Source organism: Heteronotia binoei, chromosome 2, assembly GCF_032191835.1.
Source record: "Heteronotia binoei isolate CCM8104 ecotype False Entrance Well chromosome 2, APGP_CSIRO_Hbin_v1, whole genome shotgun sequence".
Lineage (NCBI taxonomy): Eukaryota > Metazoa > Chordata > Lepidosauria > Squamata > Gekkonidae > Heteronotia > Heteronotia binoei.
In genome coordinates, this window is record NC_083224.1 from 195,613,690 (window position 1) to 195,632,637 (window position 18,948).

Here is an 18,948-nt window from a genome sequence, read left to right on the forward strand (position 1 = left end):
AGGGGTGTATGGCTTAATATGCAAAGGAGTGCCTGCTAGAATTCCATTCCTGGTCACTGCCAATGTTCCCTCTAAGCTGCAGAGCCTCGCGAGCAAAAATTCTACCTTGTGAGCTACTGGCATTCAAGTTGTGAGCTCCTGCATAAATTATTATGCTCTGGGGTCATCCTTCCTATGTTTGTGAGCTGGAGGCTAAAAATCTGTGAGCTAACTCACGCTAATTCAGAAACTTGGAACAAACACCTCCCCAGGATTGAACAGGGATATTGGTTTTCTTTGTCTTATTACATATGCTAAACCTTATTACATATGCCACAATATTCCAATGCATTTCTCTTTTAGAATAATATCCAAATAATGTGGGGGGTTTTGTACTGACATACTCAAATAAGGGATGTTGGCTGTTTCTCACGTTACATATACGAAGCCCATTTTCATTATATTTTAATACATTCTTTTTTTTCTTATGACAAACTAGAATGATGTTTATAATGCAGGGATGGGCACATGTGACTTTTTCACACATATTGTGTGGCTCTTGAAGCCCCCATTGTCCCGTCAGCCGCCTTGGAGAAGGCATTTGTCTCTTTAAATCACTTCTCCAAGCCTAACCACCTTGCGGCTTGGAGAGTGCAGTTAAAGTTGTTTTCTTTCCACTTCTCCCTCCTCCCTCCCTCTCTCCATCTGCTTTCCTTCCTTCCTTCCTTCCTTCCTTCCTTCCTTCCTTCCTTCCTTCCTTCCTTCCTTCCTTCCTTCCTTCCTTCCTTCCTTCCTTCCTTCCACCCACCCACCCCTGACATTCATGTTTTGTGGCTCTCAAACAGGAGAGCCAGTTTGGTGTAGTGGTTAAGTGTGTGGACTCTTATCTGGAAGAACCGGGTTTGATTCCCCACTCCTCCGCTTGCACCTGCTGGAATGGCCTTGGGTCAGCCATAGCTCTGGCAGAGGTTGTCCTTGAAAGGGCAGCTGCTGTGAGAGCCCTCTCCAGCCCCACCCACCTCACAGGGTGTCTGTTGTGGGGGAGGAAGGTAAAGGAGATTGTGAGCCGCTCTGAGACTCTTTGGAGTGGAGGGCGGGATATAAATCCAATATCTTCATCTACCTCACAGGGTGTCTGTTGTGGGGGAGGAAGGGAAAGGAGATTGTGAGCCGCTCTGAGACTCTTCGGAGTGGAGGGCAGGATATAAATCCAATATCTTCATCTACCTCACAGGGTGTCTGTTGTGGGGGAGGAAGGTAAAGGAGATTGTGAGCCACTCTGAGACCCTTCGGAGTGGAGGGCGGGATATAAATCCAATATCTTCATCTACCTCACAGGGTGCCTGTTGTGGGTGGGCGGGGGGAAGGGAAAGGAGATTGAGAGCCGCTCTGAGACCCTTCGGAGTGGAGGGCGGGATATAAATCCAATATCTTCATCTACATCACAGGGTGTCTGTTGTGGGGGAGGAAGGTAAAGGAGATTGTGAGCCGCTCTGAGACCCTTCAGAGTGGAGGGCGGGATATAAATCCAATATCTTCATCTACCTCACAGGGTGTCTGTTGTAGGGGAGGAAGGTAAAGGAGATTGTGAGCCGCTATGAGACTCTTTGGAGTGGAGGGCGGGATAGAAATCCAATATCTTCATCTACCTCACAGGGTGTCTGTTGTGGGGGAGGAAGGTAAAGGAGATTGTGAGCCGCTCTGAGACCCTTCGGAGTGGAGGGCGGGATATAAATCCAATATCTTCATCTACCTCACAGGGTGTCTGTAGTGGGGGAGGAAGGTAAAGGAGATTCTGAGCCGCTCTGAGACTCTTTGGAGTGGAGGGCGGGATAGAAATCCAATATCTTCATCTACCTCACAGGGTGTCTGTTGTGGGGGAGGAAGGTAAAGGAGATTGTGAGCCGCTCTGAGACCCTTCGGAGTGGAGGGCGGGATATAAATCCAATATCTTCATCTACCTCACAGGGTGTCTGTAGTGGGGGAGGAAGGTAAAGGAGATTCTGAGCCGCTCTGAGACTCTTTGGAGTGGAGGGCGGGATATAAATCCAATATCTTCATCTACCTCACAGGGTGTCTGTTGTGGGGGAGGAAGGTAAAGGAGATTGTGAGCCGCTCTGAGACTCTTCGGAGTGGAGGGCGGGATATAAATCCAATATCTTCATCTACCTCACAGGGTGTCTGTTGTGGGGGAGGAAGGGAAAGGAGATTGTGAGCTGCTCTGAGACTCTTTGGAGTAGAGGGCGGAATATAAATCCAATATCTTCATCTACCTCACAGGGTGTCTGTTGCGGGAGAGGAAGGTCAAGGAGATTGTGAGCCGCTCTGAGACTCTTCGGAGTGGAGGGCGGGATATAAATCCAATATCTTCTTCTTCTTCTTCTTCAAACATCTGATGTTTATTCTATGTGGCTCTTATGTTAAGCAAGTTTGGCCAGCCCTGTTATAATGCATGTTACATTTTAAAAAGTAAATCAGGGGGACAAGAACATCTTTAGGGAAAATGTATCCTTCGTTTAACCCTACTTGCTAGCAAGACCCTATTGCTGGCAATACCCTCTGCTGCCCTACTGTATTGTGGTGCTGTATTGTGGTACTATTTTTCGTGCCGTACCATCTTGCCGTTTTATCATCTTGCCGAACCATCTTGTTGCACTTTACTGAATGTCGTAATTGGTTTTTATTATGCTTTTATCGCGATTTTATTTCTATTTTGATGTGCTCCGCTCTGAGCCCCCAAATGGGGGGGAATGGGCGGAATATAATAATTATAACGATCATGATCATGCAAAGCGGTAGAAAGTTAAAATCCAATGGCGAAATAGTGAAATTAACAAATCGAAAGAACGTTTGGTCTGGATAGCATTTGTGTGGGAAACCAATCAAAGGTAACAAAAGCTGCCTGTTAATTGCATCATCATCACCATGATCATGTCTGTTAATTGCATGATGATGATGATGATGATGATGATGCAATTAATAGGCAGCTTTTGTTACCTTTGATTGGTTTCCCACACAAATGCTATCCAGACCAAACATTCCTTCGATTTATTAATTACACTATTTCGCCATTGGTTTTTAACTTTGTGCCACTTTGCATTCTTAACCTCTGCCCACCAGCTATATGTCGCTCTGCTCACTGTACCCTGTCCCATTGAGTCTGCTCCAGCAAGGAAGTTCTAGTTCTTTGGTTCCAGCGGTTTTCTGCATCTTGCTGTCAAGCATGAGATTTCAAAATAACCAGTCCTTGGGTTTTGAAACAAAGTTTGGTTTATTGATAATCCGTGTGGCTCAGTTGAGCTAGGTATTGGAACTGATACTTAGTAACAACAGAATGCATGCTTTAAAATGGCACATCAAAGGTTCTATAAACAATTCTACATTCGCATGTGAAATTTGCACTCTAACATCCTTATCTCTATTGCGGTTGGCGCATCCTGGGTCCAGGCCTGGGAATGAGTCCCGGGAGGTCTTATCTTCAAAGAGGACATTCCTGCATTTGTTAGTAAAAGCGAAAGAAGCAATGGAGGGGGTTTGCTACTTTAATGTGCCTGAATCTAATTCATGGTTAGTAACGATTCTATGATCTGACAATTATAACAAATAGAAAATTCACAATGCTTGACACTTGCTCCTCTGATTTCCCCCTCTTTGCTTTCAGACCATCAGTAACGTCTTGCTGCAGTACGCCGAGATCATCTCAAAGGATTTTGCTTCCTACTGCTCCAAAGAGAAGGAGAAAGTGGTGACGTATCCCGCTTCCCATAGCAAACTCTTGTCTTTCCCATAGCAAACTTCCCCGAGCAACCAGGGTTTTCTCCAAACGGTACTGGTGGTTAGAAGCAGGGCATGTCTGGATGCCAGTTGCTGGAGGAAGTGGGCATGACTGCAAAAGGATTTATGTAGCCAGGGTGGAATTCTAGCAGGAGCTCCTTTGCATATTAGGTCACACACCCCTAATGTAGCCAATCGTTCAAGAGCTTACAAAAAAGAGCCTTGTAAGCTCTCAGAGGATTGGCTACATCGGGGGAGTGGCCTAATATGCAAAGGAGCTCCTGCTAGAATTCCTTACAGGGCTCTTCGTACAGGGCCTACTGGAAGCTCCAGGAGGATTGGCTGCATCAGGGGGGTGTGGCCTAATAGGCAAAGGAGGTCCTGCTAGAATTCTTTACAGGGCTCTTCGTACAGGGCCTACTGGAAGCTCCAGGAGGACTGGCTACATCAGGGGTGTGTGGCCTAATAGGCAAAGGAGGTCCTGCTAGAATTCCTTACAGGGCTCTTCTCACAGGGCCTACTGTAAGCTCCAGGAGGATGGGCTACATCAGGGGTGTGTGGCCTAATAGGCAAAGGAGGTCCTGCTAGAATTCCTTACAGGGCTGTTCTCACAGGGCCTACTGTAAGCTCCAGGAGGATGGGCTACATCAGGGGTGTGTGGCCTAATAGGCAAAGGAGGTCCTGCTAGAATTCCTTACAGGGCTCTTATTCCAGGGCCTACTGGAAGCTCTTGGAGGATTGGCTACATCAGGGGAGTGGCCTAATATGCAAAGGAGCTCCTGCTAGAATTCCACCCCTGTATGTAGCCAGTCCTCCAAGAGCTTACAGCAGGGGTGTTGAACTTATTTGTTGTGAGGGCTGGATCTGACATAAATGAGATCTGGCCGGGCTGGGCTGTGTCAAGCTGGGCCAGGCCATGTGTGCACCTATTTAAGATTAGTTAACAGGGATATAAACTTTTTAAAGGATACAGACAAACACGACTAAAGATTTTTTTAAAAAACAACTTTAAAATATAGCATGCTTAAAACATTAGCACTCGTTGGTCTTAAAAGATGCTTTCTTTATATTTCTCCCATGGGATCCTGGGAACTGGGCAAAGGAAGCCCTGGCTCTTTCCCTCCCTCCCCAGGGGACCAGGAGGGGGAGCAGCCTCAACCAATGGAGAAGATCGAGGTTTTGCTCTGTAGCTCCTGTGCGATTGAGCAAGCCTGCAAAGCGAGCTGTGATGCAGAAGGAAGCAAGAGAGAGGGAGAAGGAAGCAGATGACAGCCAGTTGCTCGGGGTGCCTACACTACTCTCTCTCCTTCTGTGTACTGTTTGTCAGGGGCAGAACCCCCCTACTTCTCATATCCCCTGTGTTCAGGCCAGGGCTTTTTTTGTAGCAGGAACTTCTTTGCATATTAGGCCACACCCTCCTGATGTAGCCAATCCTCCTGGAGCTTACAGGGCTCTTCATGCAGGGTCTACCCGTAACCTCTAGCAAGGTCTCAAAAGGAAAAATAGGGGTATGTTTCCAATGCAAATACTTTCAGGGTCCATATCCCAGTGCTAACATACTGCTGGAATAACTGAGCCTGACAATTTACGAACGCTTTTGATTGTCTCCTTCCTCCAGCCCTGCATCTTGATGAACAACATTCAACAACTTCGCGTCCAGCTGGAGAAGATGTTCGAGGCCATGGGAGGGAAAGAGGTCTGTCATTTCTCTCCTTGCTTAATCTACCAATCAGGGGGCCGGGCCAGGTTTCTAAACTTTTTTTTTTTAATAGATGTTATTTTATTGAATCTCATTTGATGCAAAGGGAGCACAGGGAAAATGAATAATAAAGATATAAATCTAACATACAAGAATGCAATTTAGATCCTTGGATGCATATAACAAACTATTTACAAAAACAATACATAATATGCTAGGAATTAAGAATTAAGAAATAGCCTGCAATTCCTTCTATTAGGCAAAAAGGAAATGTTCCCAAAGAATTCCAGAACCGTGGCTCAAAGCAAATCATAATCTCTAGCCAAATCATTATCATTTTTGAAGAAAGGGTTATCCATTATTTTACCCATTACATACTGGTCCCATAACTTATCATACCACATTTCAATCATGGGGGCATGTGGGATTTTTCAATTTTTAGCAATCGTCATATGAGCTATCACCAACTTTGTCGAGATTAAAGATTTCTGATATCTACTCACCAGTTTATCAGGCTAGATAGCAAATGAAAGACGTTTAAAATCTACTGGAATGGTTAGATTGAATATAAGTTTTATTTGCTCTACCGCTTCGTTCCAAAAATTGGACACCCCAGTTTCTAAACTGACAGACGGTGAGGTTCAGCCTTGTTTGGATATTGCATTGTTCCAAAACGCATTGCTCCTACACGTCTACACCTGCGCAGTCTGTCTCAGTCCCCAGAAAACTCTATAAGAACAGAATCAATTCCCTGTTTAGAATGAACAGAAGGGCAGTGGGGGGAGCAGGTGACCCAGCAGGCACGTACCTGACAGGCGCTCAGGCCAACCAAAGCATTTAATCAGTGTTCACGCCACATAAGCATCATCTCTGATTGGCATTTCCATGTCCCCCGATTAGCATCGCTGTCTCCCAGCCACCTGCGGTTTTCTCCTTAAGCTTCCGTTCTCTCCCCCACCCCCCAAAAAAATTTAAGCTTACCATATAGGATAAGGTGAGAGGATTAGGTCTCTCTTCTCATTTTAATAGAGCCGCATGGCGCAGTGTGGTAAAGCTGCAGTACTGCGGTCTGAACTCTCTGCTCACGAACCTGAGTTTGATCCTGGCGGAAGCTGGGTTCAGGTAGCCAGCTCAAGGTTGACTCAGCCTTCCATCATCCGAGGTTGGTCAAATGAGTACCCAGCTAGCTGCGGGGGAAGTGTAGATGACTGGGGAAGGTAATGCCAAACCACCTCATAAAAAAGTCTGCCATGAAAATGTTGTGATGCAATGTTGGAAATGACTGGTCGGAAATGACTGGTGCTTGCACAGGGGACTTTACCTTTTTTACCTTTTACTACCTTTTTTACCTTTTACTACCTTTTTCACCTTTTGCTACCTTTTTTACTTCTCATTTTAATAGAAAGCGATTGCATGTAGGATCACCCATTCTGTTAAAAAAAAGTAAAGGTACTATTTTGGTTCTGCAAAAGTGGGGCACACAAGTGAGCTGCTGGGCATGAAACAGAGAGGTCTTTTCCTTACTACCCAAGAAAAGTGATTTGCTTTCCCCCGAATGACTGTTTTGCTTTCTGTCCCCCGCAGCTGGACACAGAGGCCAGCGACATCCTCAAAGAGCTCCAAGTGAAACTGAACAACGTCTTGGATGAGCTGAGCCGGGTGTTTGCCACCAGGTATTCATTATTGACGTTAAAAGCATTGAATGGTTTAAAAATAATTTGATACTAGTCTCGATACAGATTTAAGATGGCATTCCATGATCTTAAGCATCCATTTGATCTAGCGTCTCGGTGTTGGTGGTCAGCATTTCAGGTACATATGAACATATGAAGCTGCCTTATACTGAATCAGACACTTGGTCCATCAAAGTCAGTATTGTCTTCTCAGACTGGCAGCGGCTCTCCAGGGTCTCAAGCTGTGCCTGGACCCTTTTTAGTTGGAGATGCCAGGGACTGAACCTGGGACCTTCTGCTTCCCCAGCAGATGCTCTGCCACTGAGCCACCGTCCCTCCATCTCCATCACCTACTGCTTGGACCCTTTTTAGTTGGAGATGCCTGGGACTGAACCTGGGAGCTTCTGCTTCCCAAGCAGATGCTCTACCACTGAGCCACCGTCCCTCCCTTAGGTAAATGCCAGGCAGAACTGGGCAAGGTCCCACAAGGCTCTGACCAGCTAAGGGGTACAGATAACGGGAAGGGTGGGCTGGAGGGGGAAGGGGGTTTTTTATTTATAATATGTTCTTACCACCTTGAGTCTTTGAGAAGGTGGGAACTGCAAATACTCGTGGGGCTGATGGATCGATTAATGAAAGCCTAAGAAGAGCTTGGCTACAAAAAATCTATAGTCTTATCCAGTCAGGAATCCTGTAGCTGACGGGAAGGGTGAGCTGGAGGGGGAGTCTTTTTTATTTATAACGGGTGGCCAAACTGCGGCTTGGGAGCCACGTGTGGCTCTTTCACACACATTGTGTGGCTCTCAAAGCCCCCACTGCTCCGTCAGCCAGCTTGGAGAGAAGGCATTTGTCTCTTTAAATCACTTCTCCAAGCCAAGCCAGAAGGTTGCTTTCTTTCCATCTCTCCCTCCCTCTGCCATCTATATCCCTTCCTTCCTTCCTTCCTTCCTTCCTTCCTTCCTTCCTTCCTTCCTTCCTTCCTTCCTTCCTTCCTTCCTTCCTTCCTTCCTTCCTTCCTTCCTTCCTTCCCTCCCTCCCTCCCTCCCTCCCTCCGGCCTTCTTTCCTTCCCTCTCTCCTTCCTTCTTTCCTTCCTTTCCTTACTCTTTTGTTCTTTCATTCCTTCCTTCCCTCCCTCCTTCCTTTCTACTTTCCTTCCTTCCTTCCTTCCCTCCTTCCTTCCTAGAGAGCCAGTTTGGTGTAGTTGCTCTCAAAGCCCCCACTGCCTGTCAGCCAGCTTGGAGGGAAGGCATTTGTCTCTTTAAATCACTTCTCCAAGCCAAGCCAGAAGGTTGCTATCTTTCATCTCTTCCTTCCTTCCTTCCTTCCTTCCTTCCTTCCTTCCTTCCTTCCTTCCTTCCTTCCTTCCTTCCTTCCTTCCTTCCTTCCTTCCTTCCTTCCTTCCTTCCTTCCTTCCTTCTTTCCTTCCTTCCCTCCCTCCCTCCCTCCCTTCCTTCCTTCCTAGAGAGCCAGTTTGGTGTAGTGGTAAAGTGCGTTGACTCTTATCTGGGGGAACTGGGTTTGATTCCCCACTCCTCCACTTGCAGCTGCTGGAATGGCCTTGGGTTAGCCATAGCTATCGCAGGAGTTGTCTTTGAAAGGACAACTGCTGGGAGAGCTCTCTCAGCCCCACCCACCTCACAGGGTGTCTGTTGTGGGGGAAGGAGATAAAGGAGATTGTAGGCTGCTCTTAGAGACTCTGATTGAGAGAGAAGGGTGGGATATAAATCTGCAGTCTTCTTCTTCTCCCTCCCTCCCTTCTCTTGCATTCATGTCTTGAGACTCTCAAACATTTGACATCTATTCTTTGTGGCTCTCACGGACCACTTCGGACACAGGGTGCAGGATGGACCTTCTTGCTATGATCCTCATCTTATGAAGGGTGAACCTGTCAATGGCTGCTCACTAGGAGTCTTGATGGAACCTCCGTGCCCATGAGCAGTCTACCTCTGAATACCAATCAGTGGAAACAAACAAGTTTTAATGCCTTCCTTGCAAGTTTCCCAGAGTTGACAACTGAATGCTCAGTTGGGCAGTTCCAGCCAAGATATTCTTGCTTAGGCCTTGTATTCAGCTGGAGCTCACAGGAGCGCAGCTCCTGAGCCTTTCTGAGGGTTCCCCCTCTTCCTCCCCACCTACCTCGTCCATTGAATAGGAGGTGCAGCTGCATAACAATCCCTGGATTAGGAGAGCCGGCAGCCAGCCAGCCACCAGGGGCTTTGCCACGCCCCCAGAAGCCCTCATTAACCCCTGGAGAAGTCCATGCCACCCTTTCTCCACTTCTGATGTGATTTTGGATGGTGGGTGGCTTGCTGGCCTTTTGACTGTGGAAGGTGGGTGGAGCCCCAGGTGAGCGAAGCCAAGGGGAGCCCCAGGTGAGCGAAGCCTTCTTGGGCTGGCTGGATCTCTAGCTAGCCCAAGTCGGCCTTGCTTGCCCAGGGCTCACCTTTCTTGCATCAGGTTGTTTTTGGCTGATGGGGGGGGGGGGCAGCATGTGCTAATGAGATATGCTAATGAGCTCCACCAGCTATTTTTCTTTGAAATGCCCCCTGCTTATGTTCTTGACCTATTGAGAAGTCCCACGCATGCACGCACTGGAAAACATCCCATGAGGCCTCTCCTCTTTTCTCTCCCTGATAAAAGGAATTGATAAAAGGAAGTCCTTCTTCGCCTAAAGGGTGATTAACATGTGGAATTCACTGCCACAGGAGGTGGTGGCAGCTACAAGCATCGACAGCTTCAAGAGGGGATTGGATAAGCATATAGAGCAGAGGTCCATCAGTGGCTATCAGCCACAGCGTATTGTTGGAACTCTCTATCTGGGGCAGTGATGCTTCGTATTCTTGGTGTCTAGGGGCAACACAGTGGGAGGGCTTCTTGTGTCCTGGCACCACTGATGGACCTCTTGATGGCACCTGGTTTTTTTGGCCACTGTGTGATACAGAGTGTTGGACTGGATGGGCCATTGGCCAGATCCAACATGGCTTCTCTTATATCCTTATGTGACACAGAGTGTTGGACTGGATGGGCCATTGGCCTGATCCAACATGGCTTCTCTTATGTTCTTATGTGACACAGAGTGTTGGACTGGATGGGCCATTGGCCTGATCCAACATGGCTTCTCTTATGTTCTTATGTGACACAGAGTGTTGGACTGGATGGGCCATTGGCCTGATCCAACATGGCTTCTCTTATATCCTTATGTGACACAGAGTGTTGGACTGGATGGGCCAATGGCCTGATCCAACATGGCTTCTCTTATGTTCTTATGTGACACAGAGTGTTGGACTGGATGGGCCATTGGCCTGATCCAAAATGGCTTCTCTTATGTCCTTATGTGACACAGAGTGTTGGACTGGATGGGCCATTGGCGTGATCCGACATGGCTTCTCTTATGTTCTTATGTGACACAGAGTGTTGGACTGGATGGGCCATTGGCGTGATCCGACATGGCTTCTCTTATGTTCTTATGTGACACAGAGTGTTGGACTGGATGGGCCACTGGCCTGATCCAACATGGCTTCTCTTATGTTCTTATGTGACACAGAGTGTTGGACTGGATGGGCCATTGGCCTGATCCAACATGGCTTCTCTTATATCCTTATGTGACACAGAGTGTTGGACTGGATGGGCCATTGGCCTGATCCAACATGGCTTCTCTTATATCCTTATGTGACACAGAGTGTTGGACTGGATGGGCCAATGGCCTGATCCAACATGGCTTCTCTTATGTTCTTATGTGACACAGAGTGTTGGACTGGATGGGCCATTGGCCTGATCCAAAATGGCTTCTCTTATGTCCTTATGTGACACAGAGTGTTGGACTGGATGGGCCATTGGCGTGATCCGACATGGCTTCTCTTATGTTCTTATGTGACACAGAGTGTTGGACTGGATGGGCCACTGGCCTGATCCAACATGGCTTCTCTTATGTTCTTATGTGACACAGAGTGTTGGACTGGATGGGCCATTGGCCTGATCCAACATGGCTTCTCTTATATCCTTATGTGACACAGAGTGTTGGACTGGATGGGCCAATGGCCTGATCCAACATGGCTTCTCTTATGTTCTTATGTGACACAGAGTGTTGGCCTGGATGGGCCATTGGCCTGATCCGACATGGCTTCTCTTATGTTCTTATGTGACACAGAGTGTTGGACTGGATGGGCCATTGGCCTGATCCAACATGGCTTCTCTTATGTCCTTATGTGACACAGAGTGTTGGACTGAATGGGCCATTGGCCTGATCCAACATGGCTTCTCTTATGTTCTTATGTGACACAGAGTGTTGGACTGGATGGGCCATTGGCCTGATCCAAAATGGCTTCTCTTATGTCCTTATGTGACACAGAGTGTTGGCCTGGATGGGCCATTGGCCTGATCCGGCATGGCTTCTCTTATGTTCTTATGTGACACAGAGTGTTGGACTGGATGGGCCAATGGCCTGATCCAATATGGCTTCTCTTATGTCCTTATGTGACACAGAGTGTTGGACTGGATGGGTCATTGGCCTGATCCAACATGGCTTCTCTTATATCCTTATGTGACACAGAGTGTTAGACTGGATGGGCCATTGGCCTGATCCAACATGGCTTCTCTTATGTTCTTCTGTTCTCCCCTTCCCAGTTTCCAGCCCCATATCGAGGAATGTGTGAAGCAGATGGGGGATATCCTAAGTCAGGTGAAGGGCACGGGAAACGTCCCCGCCAGCGCGTGCAGCAGTGTGGCTCAGGATGCTGACAACGTGTTGCAGCCCATCATGGACCTCCTGGACAGCAAGTGAGTGAACAATTCTCAGAATATCTCAGAAAAGATATTATGGCAGCATTGGGGAAAGTGTAGAAAAGGGCAACTTGAATGATTGAAGGGTGGGAACACTTTCCCTATGAAGAAAGAGCTTGGGGCTCTTTAGCTTGGAGAAACATTGACTGAGGGGTGACATGATAGAGGTCTACAAGATTCTGCATGGGATGGAGAAAGTAGAGAAAGAAGTCCTTTTCTCCCTTTCTCACAATACGAGAACTCGTGGGCATTCAATGAAATTGCTGAGCAGTCAGGTTTGAATGGATAAGAGGAAGTACTCTTCACCCAAAGGGTGATTCACGCGTGGAATTCACTGCCACAGGAGGTGGTGGCGTCTAGAAGCATAGCCAGCTTCAAGAGGGGACTGGATAAGCATATGGAGCAGAGGTCCATCAGTGGCTCTTAGCCACAGCATATTGTTGGAACTCTCTGTCTGGGGCAAGTGATGCTCTGTATTCTTGGTGCTTGGGGGGCGGCAACAATGGAAGGGCTTCTGGAGTTCTGGCCTCACTGATGGACCTCCTGATGGCCCCTGGTTTTTTTGGCTGCTGTGTGACAGGGTGTTGGACTGGATGGGCCATTGGCCTGATCCAACATGGCTTCTCATGTTCTTATTAACTTCGATGTGACCCAGGGTGGGGAATGTTATAGAATCATAGAGTTGGAAGGGACCTCCACCAGGGGCATCTAGTCCAACTCCCTGCACAATTCAGGAAATTCACAAACACCTCCCCCTAAGTTCACAGGACCAGCCTTGGTGTCAGATGGCCATCTCGCTTCAGTTTAAAAACCTCCAAGGAAGGAGAGCCCACCACCTCCCAAGGAAAACTGTTCCATTGAGGAACCGCTCTGTCAGGAAGTTCTTCCTAATGTTCAGAAGAATAGCTGTATAGTGAAGTTGGAGATCTGAGCTCTTTATTCCAAAAGGGAAAGGAGAAAGAGATCATTCATCTAAGCTGGGAAGTGGGGAACAGAAACAATGCTTGTGACTAGGGATGGGCAGGGGTAGAATTCTAGCAGGAGCTCCTTTGCATATTAGGCCACACCCCCTGATGTAGCCAATCCTCCAAGTGCTTACAGGGCTCTTTTTTGTAAGCTCTTGGAGGACTGGCTACATCAGGGGTTGTGGCCTAATATGCAAAGGGGCTCCTGTTAAATTCCGCCCCTGGGGATGGACATGAACCAGGGGGAATGGTGGCTCATTTCATTTTGTGATTGATTTGATTTCAGACACGATTTGTGTTTTGTTGGTTTGTTTGGTTTGAGAGATGTAAAACTCACCAGGAGTCTTCAGCAGGCTCTCCTCCTCCCACCCATCAAGTTTGGCAAAGTTTGGATTTGGAATATCAAAGTTAGAGTGCCCCCCCCACCACCAAAGCAAGTGCCCCTAGAAAAGCTCAGCTTCAACCCTCGTGACAACTCTTGGTGCTGCAGAATGAGAGCTCCGTGATTGGCTTCTGGAGCTGCCAGTCAAGCTATGGACAACTGCTATGGGTGTTTCTAGGGCTCCCAGAAGTCCACCCTCAGTGCTGCCTAGGATCTGATTCAATCAATCAGCACTAGGCTGTCTGGGGAAACGAAGCACAAAAACATACCAAACGAAGCACCAAAACAAACCAAACGAAGCACCAAAACGAACCAAACGAACCACAAAAATGAACCAAACAAAGTACAAAAACGAACTAAAAAAAGCACAAAAACGAACCAAACGAAGCACAGAAATGAACCAAACGGACCAGTTCAGAACGAACCACGAACCGGCCTAATTCATGCATGAATTACAATTTGTGGTTCGGTTCATGTCCATGTCTACTTCAAGTCTCTCCAGTGGAAAGGAAAGAGGAGCCCAAGCAATCTAATCCTTTAGTCTGCAGCCCAAGCCAATAGTTCAGTGTAGGAAGAAGTCAAGCAATCTGTCCCTCCCTTGCCCCCAACTGAGAGCTCGGGCTGTGGAAAACAGAAGCAATCTTCTCCTTTTCTCTAGAGCCCAAGCCAACCACGTGGGGCAGGGAGAAGAGGAAGGAAATTGAGCTGAGCTTCTGTTCAAACAAACATCTCGTTGCAGCAAGCAAGTCTGGGATGCAGCAACCTTTCCAAGATAGGTGATCATCTGGGATTCAGTTCCTGGCCCACCTCCGCCATTCCTAAATGTTGCTGGGTAGAGAGCAAAAATTTCCCAGCAGGAGATCAGAAATTGAATCTCAGCTGATCTTAAGAGCCCCGTGGCGCAGGGTGGTAAAGCTGCAGTACTGCAGTCCAAGCTCTCTGCTCATGACCTGAGTTCGATTCCGGTGGAAGTTAGGTTCAGCTAGCCAGCTCAAAGTTGACTCAGCCTTCCATCCTTCCGAGGTCGGTCAAAGGAGTCCCCAGCTTGCTGGGGGGAAAGTGTAGATGACTGGGGAAGGCAATGGCAAACCACCCTGTAAAAGTCTACCATGAAAATGTCACTCCAGAGTCGGAAACGACTGGTGCTTGCACGGGGGACTACATTCACCTTTAGAGAGCAAAAATTTCCCAGCAAGAGATCTGAAATTGACTCTCAGCTGATCCGTCATCAGCTGGGAGTCGGCTCCTAACAGCAGCAAGTAGGATGCAAAAGCCCATGGATTAATCGGCTGCCTGATAGGCCCAGAACAGGGTGAGAGCCCAACGGGCAGCTGTTTGAGCATCACCTGCCCCTTTCCCACACAAGATCTAGATCAGGGGTGTCAAACTCTTTTGTTATGGGGGCCGAATCTGACATAAATGAGACCTTGTTGGGCCGGGCCATGTGTTAAGATTAGGCGGCAGAGATATAAACTTTATAAAGGACACAGACAAACACGACTAAAGATTTATTTTTAAAAAAAAACCCAAAACCTTAAAATAAAATATGCTTAAAACACCAGCACTTGTTGGTCTTAAAGGTTCTTTCTTTGTATTTTTCCCATGGGATCCAGGAAACTGGGCAAAGGAAGCTCTGGCTCTTTCCCTCCCTTCCCAGGGGACCAGGAAGGGGAGGAGCCTCAACCAATGGAGAAAATCGAGGCTTTGCTCTGTAGCTCCTGTGCGATTGAGCAAGCCTTGCAAAGCAAGCTGAGATGCAGAACATAAGAACACAAGAGAAGTCATGTTGGATCAGGCCAATGGCCCATCCAATCCAACACACACACACACACACATACACACACACACACACACACTGTGGCTAATAGCCACTGATGGACCTCTGCTCCACATTTGTATCCATACCATACCATAGACCTTTATTGGCATTAATACAAGAATACAGTATACTTTAAAACCAACAGTGACACTATAGAATATAATAAAACCTTTAAAAACCAGCAAAAGTTAAATGACATAAAATAGCAGTAGGCTATGCATGAGTAAAAGCCTCTCTGATTTGGATCGCAACCTGTAAAAAGCAAGCGACGTGAGTGGTGACAAAGTTGTGTTTCCCGTGGAGTAAAAAACGAACCTTGGCATTGTCAGAAAGGTCTTGATGGTCAGAAAACAGTGCATCTAGATATCTTGCACGTGGACTGCTATAAAAAGGGCAGTCCAAAAGAACATGAGGGACCGTTTCGATGACTCCTTGACTACAAGGGCATCGTCTAAGATTGCGGGGGATTCTGTGGTATCTTCCGAAAAGCACATTTTTATCCAATCCCCTCCTGAAGGAAGGAAGCAAGAGAGAGGGAGAAGGAAGCAGATAAGAGCCAGTTGTTCGGGGGGGCCTGATAGGAGCCCTCTGGGGGTCTGATTCGGCCCTCGGGCCACATATTTGACGCCCCTGATCTCGCTGGCCTGCGTGAAGTAGCTGGAGACAGAATGAGGGAAGCAAAGACACTAGCAATGTCCACTATAGGACATGTTGGTGCATCTTAGTTTCCCCAATCTGCTGCAGACAGGATTAAAATGGGGATTCTGCCCAGCACTTCATATGCTGCCTTTGCCAGCAGCCAAGGTCCTGTCTGTTTACTCGGAAGTCAATCCCATTCTTTAGAAGTCCTCTGTACCGTTTCCAGTGCCGACACCTTTCTGTCTCCCTCCAGCCTGACCCTCTTTGCCAAGATCTGTGAGAAGACGGTCTTGAAACGAGTGCTGAAGGAGCTTTGGAAACTGGTCATGAACACCATGGAGAAGACCATTGTGCTTCCCCCTCTCACGGATCAAACGGTGAGTCCTCCTCAGAGCGCTGGCCCCTCTGTCCTTAAGCCGTAGCAGTGCGGAAATCCTGAATTCCTAGAGGAGACGACTTCAAGGTTTGGTCCATTCTGTGCAGATTGGTACCGGCTGCAGAAATCAGCTAGCTGACCATCAGTAAGGCCGCTGCCTCTAAGTTTCTGCCTCCTTGTATTTGGGGTTCCGACGAGTTGCCTAATCTCGCTTCCAAAGCGGAACCAAGGAATTTTCCGTTGCCCCGCCGTTTAATTTCCAAATGTTACACATGTGCCTCTTTGCACACTCCTTCATCTCTTTTCTCTGCTACATTGTCTCCCCTTCCTCTCCCTCACCAATGCACCCTGGTGCATATGAACATATGAAGCTGCCTTCTACTGAATCAGACCATCCTGGGCTCATCCAAGTCAATCTTGTCTCCTCAGACTGGCAGCGGCTCTCCAGGGTCTCAAGCGGAGGTTTTTCACACCTATTTGCCTGGACCCTTTTTAGTTGGAGATGCCGGGGATTGAACCTGGGACCTTCAGCTTCCCAAGCAGATGCTCTACCACTGAGCCACAGCCCCATTCGTGGCTCTCCAGGGTCTCAAGCTGAGGATTTTCATGCCTATTTGCCTGGACCCTTTTTTAGAGGAGATGCCGGGGATTGAACCTGGGACCTTCTGCTTCCCAAGCAAATGCTCTACCCCTGAGCCACAGCCCCATTCATGGCTCGCCAGCTGAGGTTTTTCACACCTATTTGCCTGGACCCTTTTTAGTTGGAGATGCCGGGGATTGAACCTGGAACCTTCTGCTGGCCAAGCAGATGCTCTACTACTGAGCCACAGCCCCATTCATGGCTCTCCAGGGTCTCAAGCTGAGGTTTTTCACACCTATTTGCCTGGACCCTTTTTAGTTGGAGATGCCGGGGATTGAACCTGGAACCTTCTGCTGGCCAAGCAGATGCTCTACTACTGAGCCACAGCCCCATTCATGGCTCTCCAGGGTCTCCAGCTGAGGTTTTTCACGCCTATTTGCCTGGACCCTTTTTAGTTGGAGATGCCGGGGATTGAACCTGGAACCTTCTGCTTACCAAGCAGATGCTCTACCATTGAGCCACAGCCCCATTCATGGCTCTCCAGGGTCTCCAGCTGAGGTTTTTCACGCCTACTTGCCTGGACCCTTTTTAGTTGGAGATGTCGGGGATTGAACCTGGAACCTTCTGCTGGCCAAGCAGATGCTCTACCACTGAGCCACCATCCCTCCATCTCCATCACCTACTGCCTGGACCCTTTTTAGTTGGAGATGCCGGGGATTGAACCTGGGACCCTCTGCTCGCCCAGCAGATGCTCTAGCACTAGGCCACCGTCCCTCCCCTTAACACATGGGAAAGACAGTGCAGAAAAATTGTCTTTATGCCGTCGTATAGGATAACTGCTCCAAAATTGTTCTTCGGCCCAAGCTGAAGAGGTGATACGCATCTCAGTAGAACATATAGCAGCCTCGTGGCACAGAGTGGTAAAGCTGCAGTACTGCAGTCCTAACCTCTGCTCACGACCTGAATTCAATCCTGGCGGAAGCTGGGTTCAGGTAGCCGGCTCAAGGTTAACTCAGCCTTCCATCCTTCCGAGTTCGGTAAAATGAGTACCCAGATTGCTGGGGGGGGGGGAGCGTAGAGGACTGGCGAAGGCAATGGCAAACCACCCTGTAAAAAAGTCTGCCGTGAAAACATCATAATCCGACGTCACCCCAGAGTTCAGAAACAACTGGTGCTTGCACAGGGGACTACCTTTGCCTTTATACCAAAGTCTACTAGCTCTGTGGATAAACCACTGGGGGCTCCACGATTGTCTCACGCCTCCACACATACACACACGCCAGTACTAAGTGCAGGTGTGATTCCATATGTTTTGGTACAGTCTCTCGAGCATTTCTTTGGGGAAACAGGCACAGCTGCACCTAAGGCCTTATGCTTAGGAAAAAAACAGGAAAATAAATGTAATTAGCTAACTTCCATGCTCCCTGCCACGTGGTGTGATTGTTGCCTGTGAGCTTTGGCATCTTTCAAGGGCGGACTGGAAGAGAGGGATGCCCATCAGAATTGATGCTTTCATGTTCGTGGGCAGCGTACCTCTGAATACCAGGCGTGCTTGTCACTCTTACAGGGCACTACAGGAAGCAAGATGTTGGATTAGACCAGGGGTGGCCAAACTGTGGCTCTTTCACACACGTTGTGTGGCTCTTGAAGGCCCCGCTGCTCTATCGGCTGTCTGAGAGAGACATTTCTCTCTTTAAATAACTTCTCCAAGCCAAGCCAGCTGATGGCTTGGAGAATGCATTTAAAGTTAAAGTTTCTGCCTTTCCACCTCTCCCTCCCTCGTCCCATCTATTTGCCTTCCTTCCTTCCTTCCTTCCTTCCTTCCTTCCTTCCTTCCTTCCTTCCTTCCTTCCTTCCTTCCTCCCTCCCTCCCTCCCTTCCTTCCTTCCTTCCTTCCTTCCTTCCTTCCTTCCTTTCCTTACTCCTTCATTCTTTCCTTCCTTCCTTCCTTCCCTCCTTCCTTCCTTCCTACTTTCCTTCCTTCCCTCCTTCCTACTTTCCTTCCTTCCCTCCTTCCTTCCTAGAGAGCCAGTTTGGTGTAGTGGCTCTCAAAGCCCCCACTGCCCTGTCAGCCAGCTTGGAGGGAAGGCATTTGTCTCTTTAAATCACTTCTCCCTCCCTCGTCCCATCTATTTGCCTTCCTTCCTTCCTTCCTTCCTTCCTTCCTTCCTTCCTTCCTTCCTTCCTTCCTTCCTTCCTTCCTTCCTTCCTTCCTTCCTTCCTTCCTTCCTTCCTTCCTTCCTTCCTTCCTTCCTTCCTTCCTTCCGTGCCAGTTTGGTGTA

The 18,948-nt window shown here is 48.1% G+C and overlaps 1 protein-coding gene across 1 annotated transcript in view; it reads left to right on the top strand.

The window, feature by feature from the left end:
* The window catches only part of UNC13A (unc-13 homolog A), a 230,988-nt gene that overhangs the window by 160,299 nt on the left and 51,741 nt on the right, over positions 1-18,948 (top strand). Inside the window, exons 31-35 of the mRNA XM_060233129.1 lie at positions 3,641-3,724; positions 5,372-5,449; positions 7,037-7,125; positions 11,750-11,902; positions 15,964-16,087. Coding sequence (XP_060089112.1) covers positions 3,641-3,724; positions 5,372-5,449; positions 7,037-7,125; positions 11,750-11,902; positions 15,964-16,087 — 528 coding nt within the window. The remainder of the gene's footprint in view (positions 1-3,640; positions 3,725-5,371; positions 5,450-7,036; positions 7,126-11,749; positions 11,903-15,963; positions 16,088-18,948) is intronic.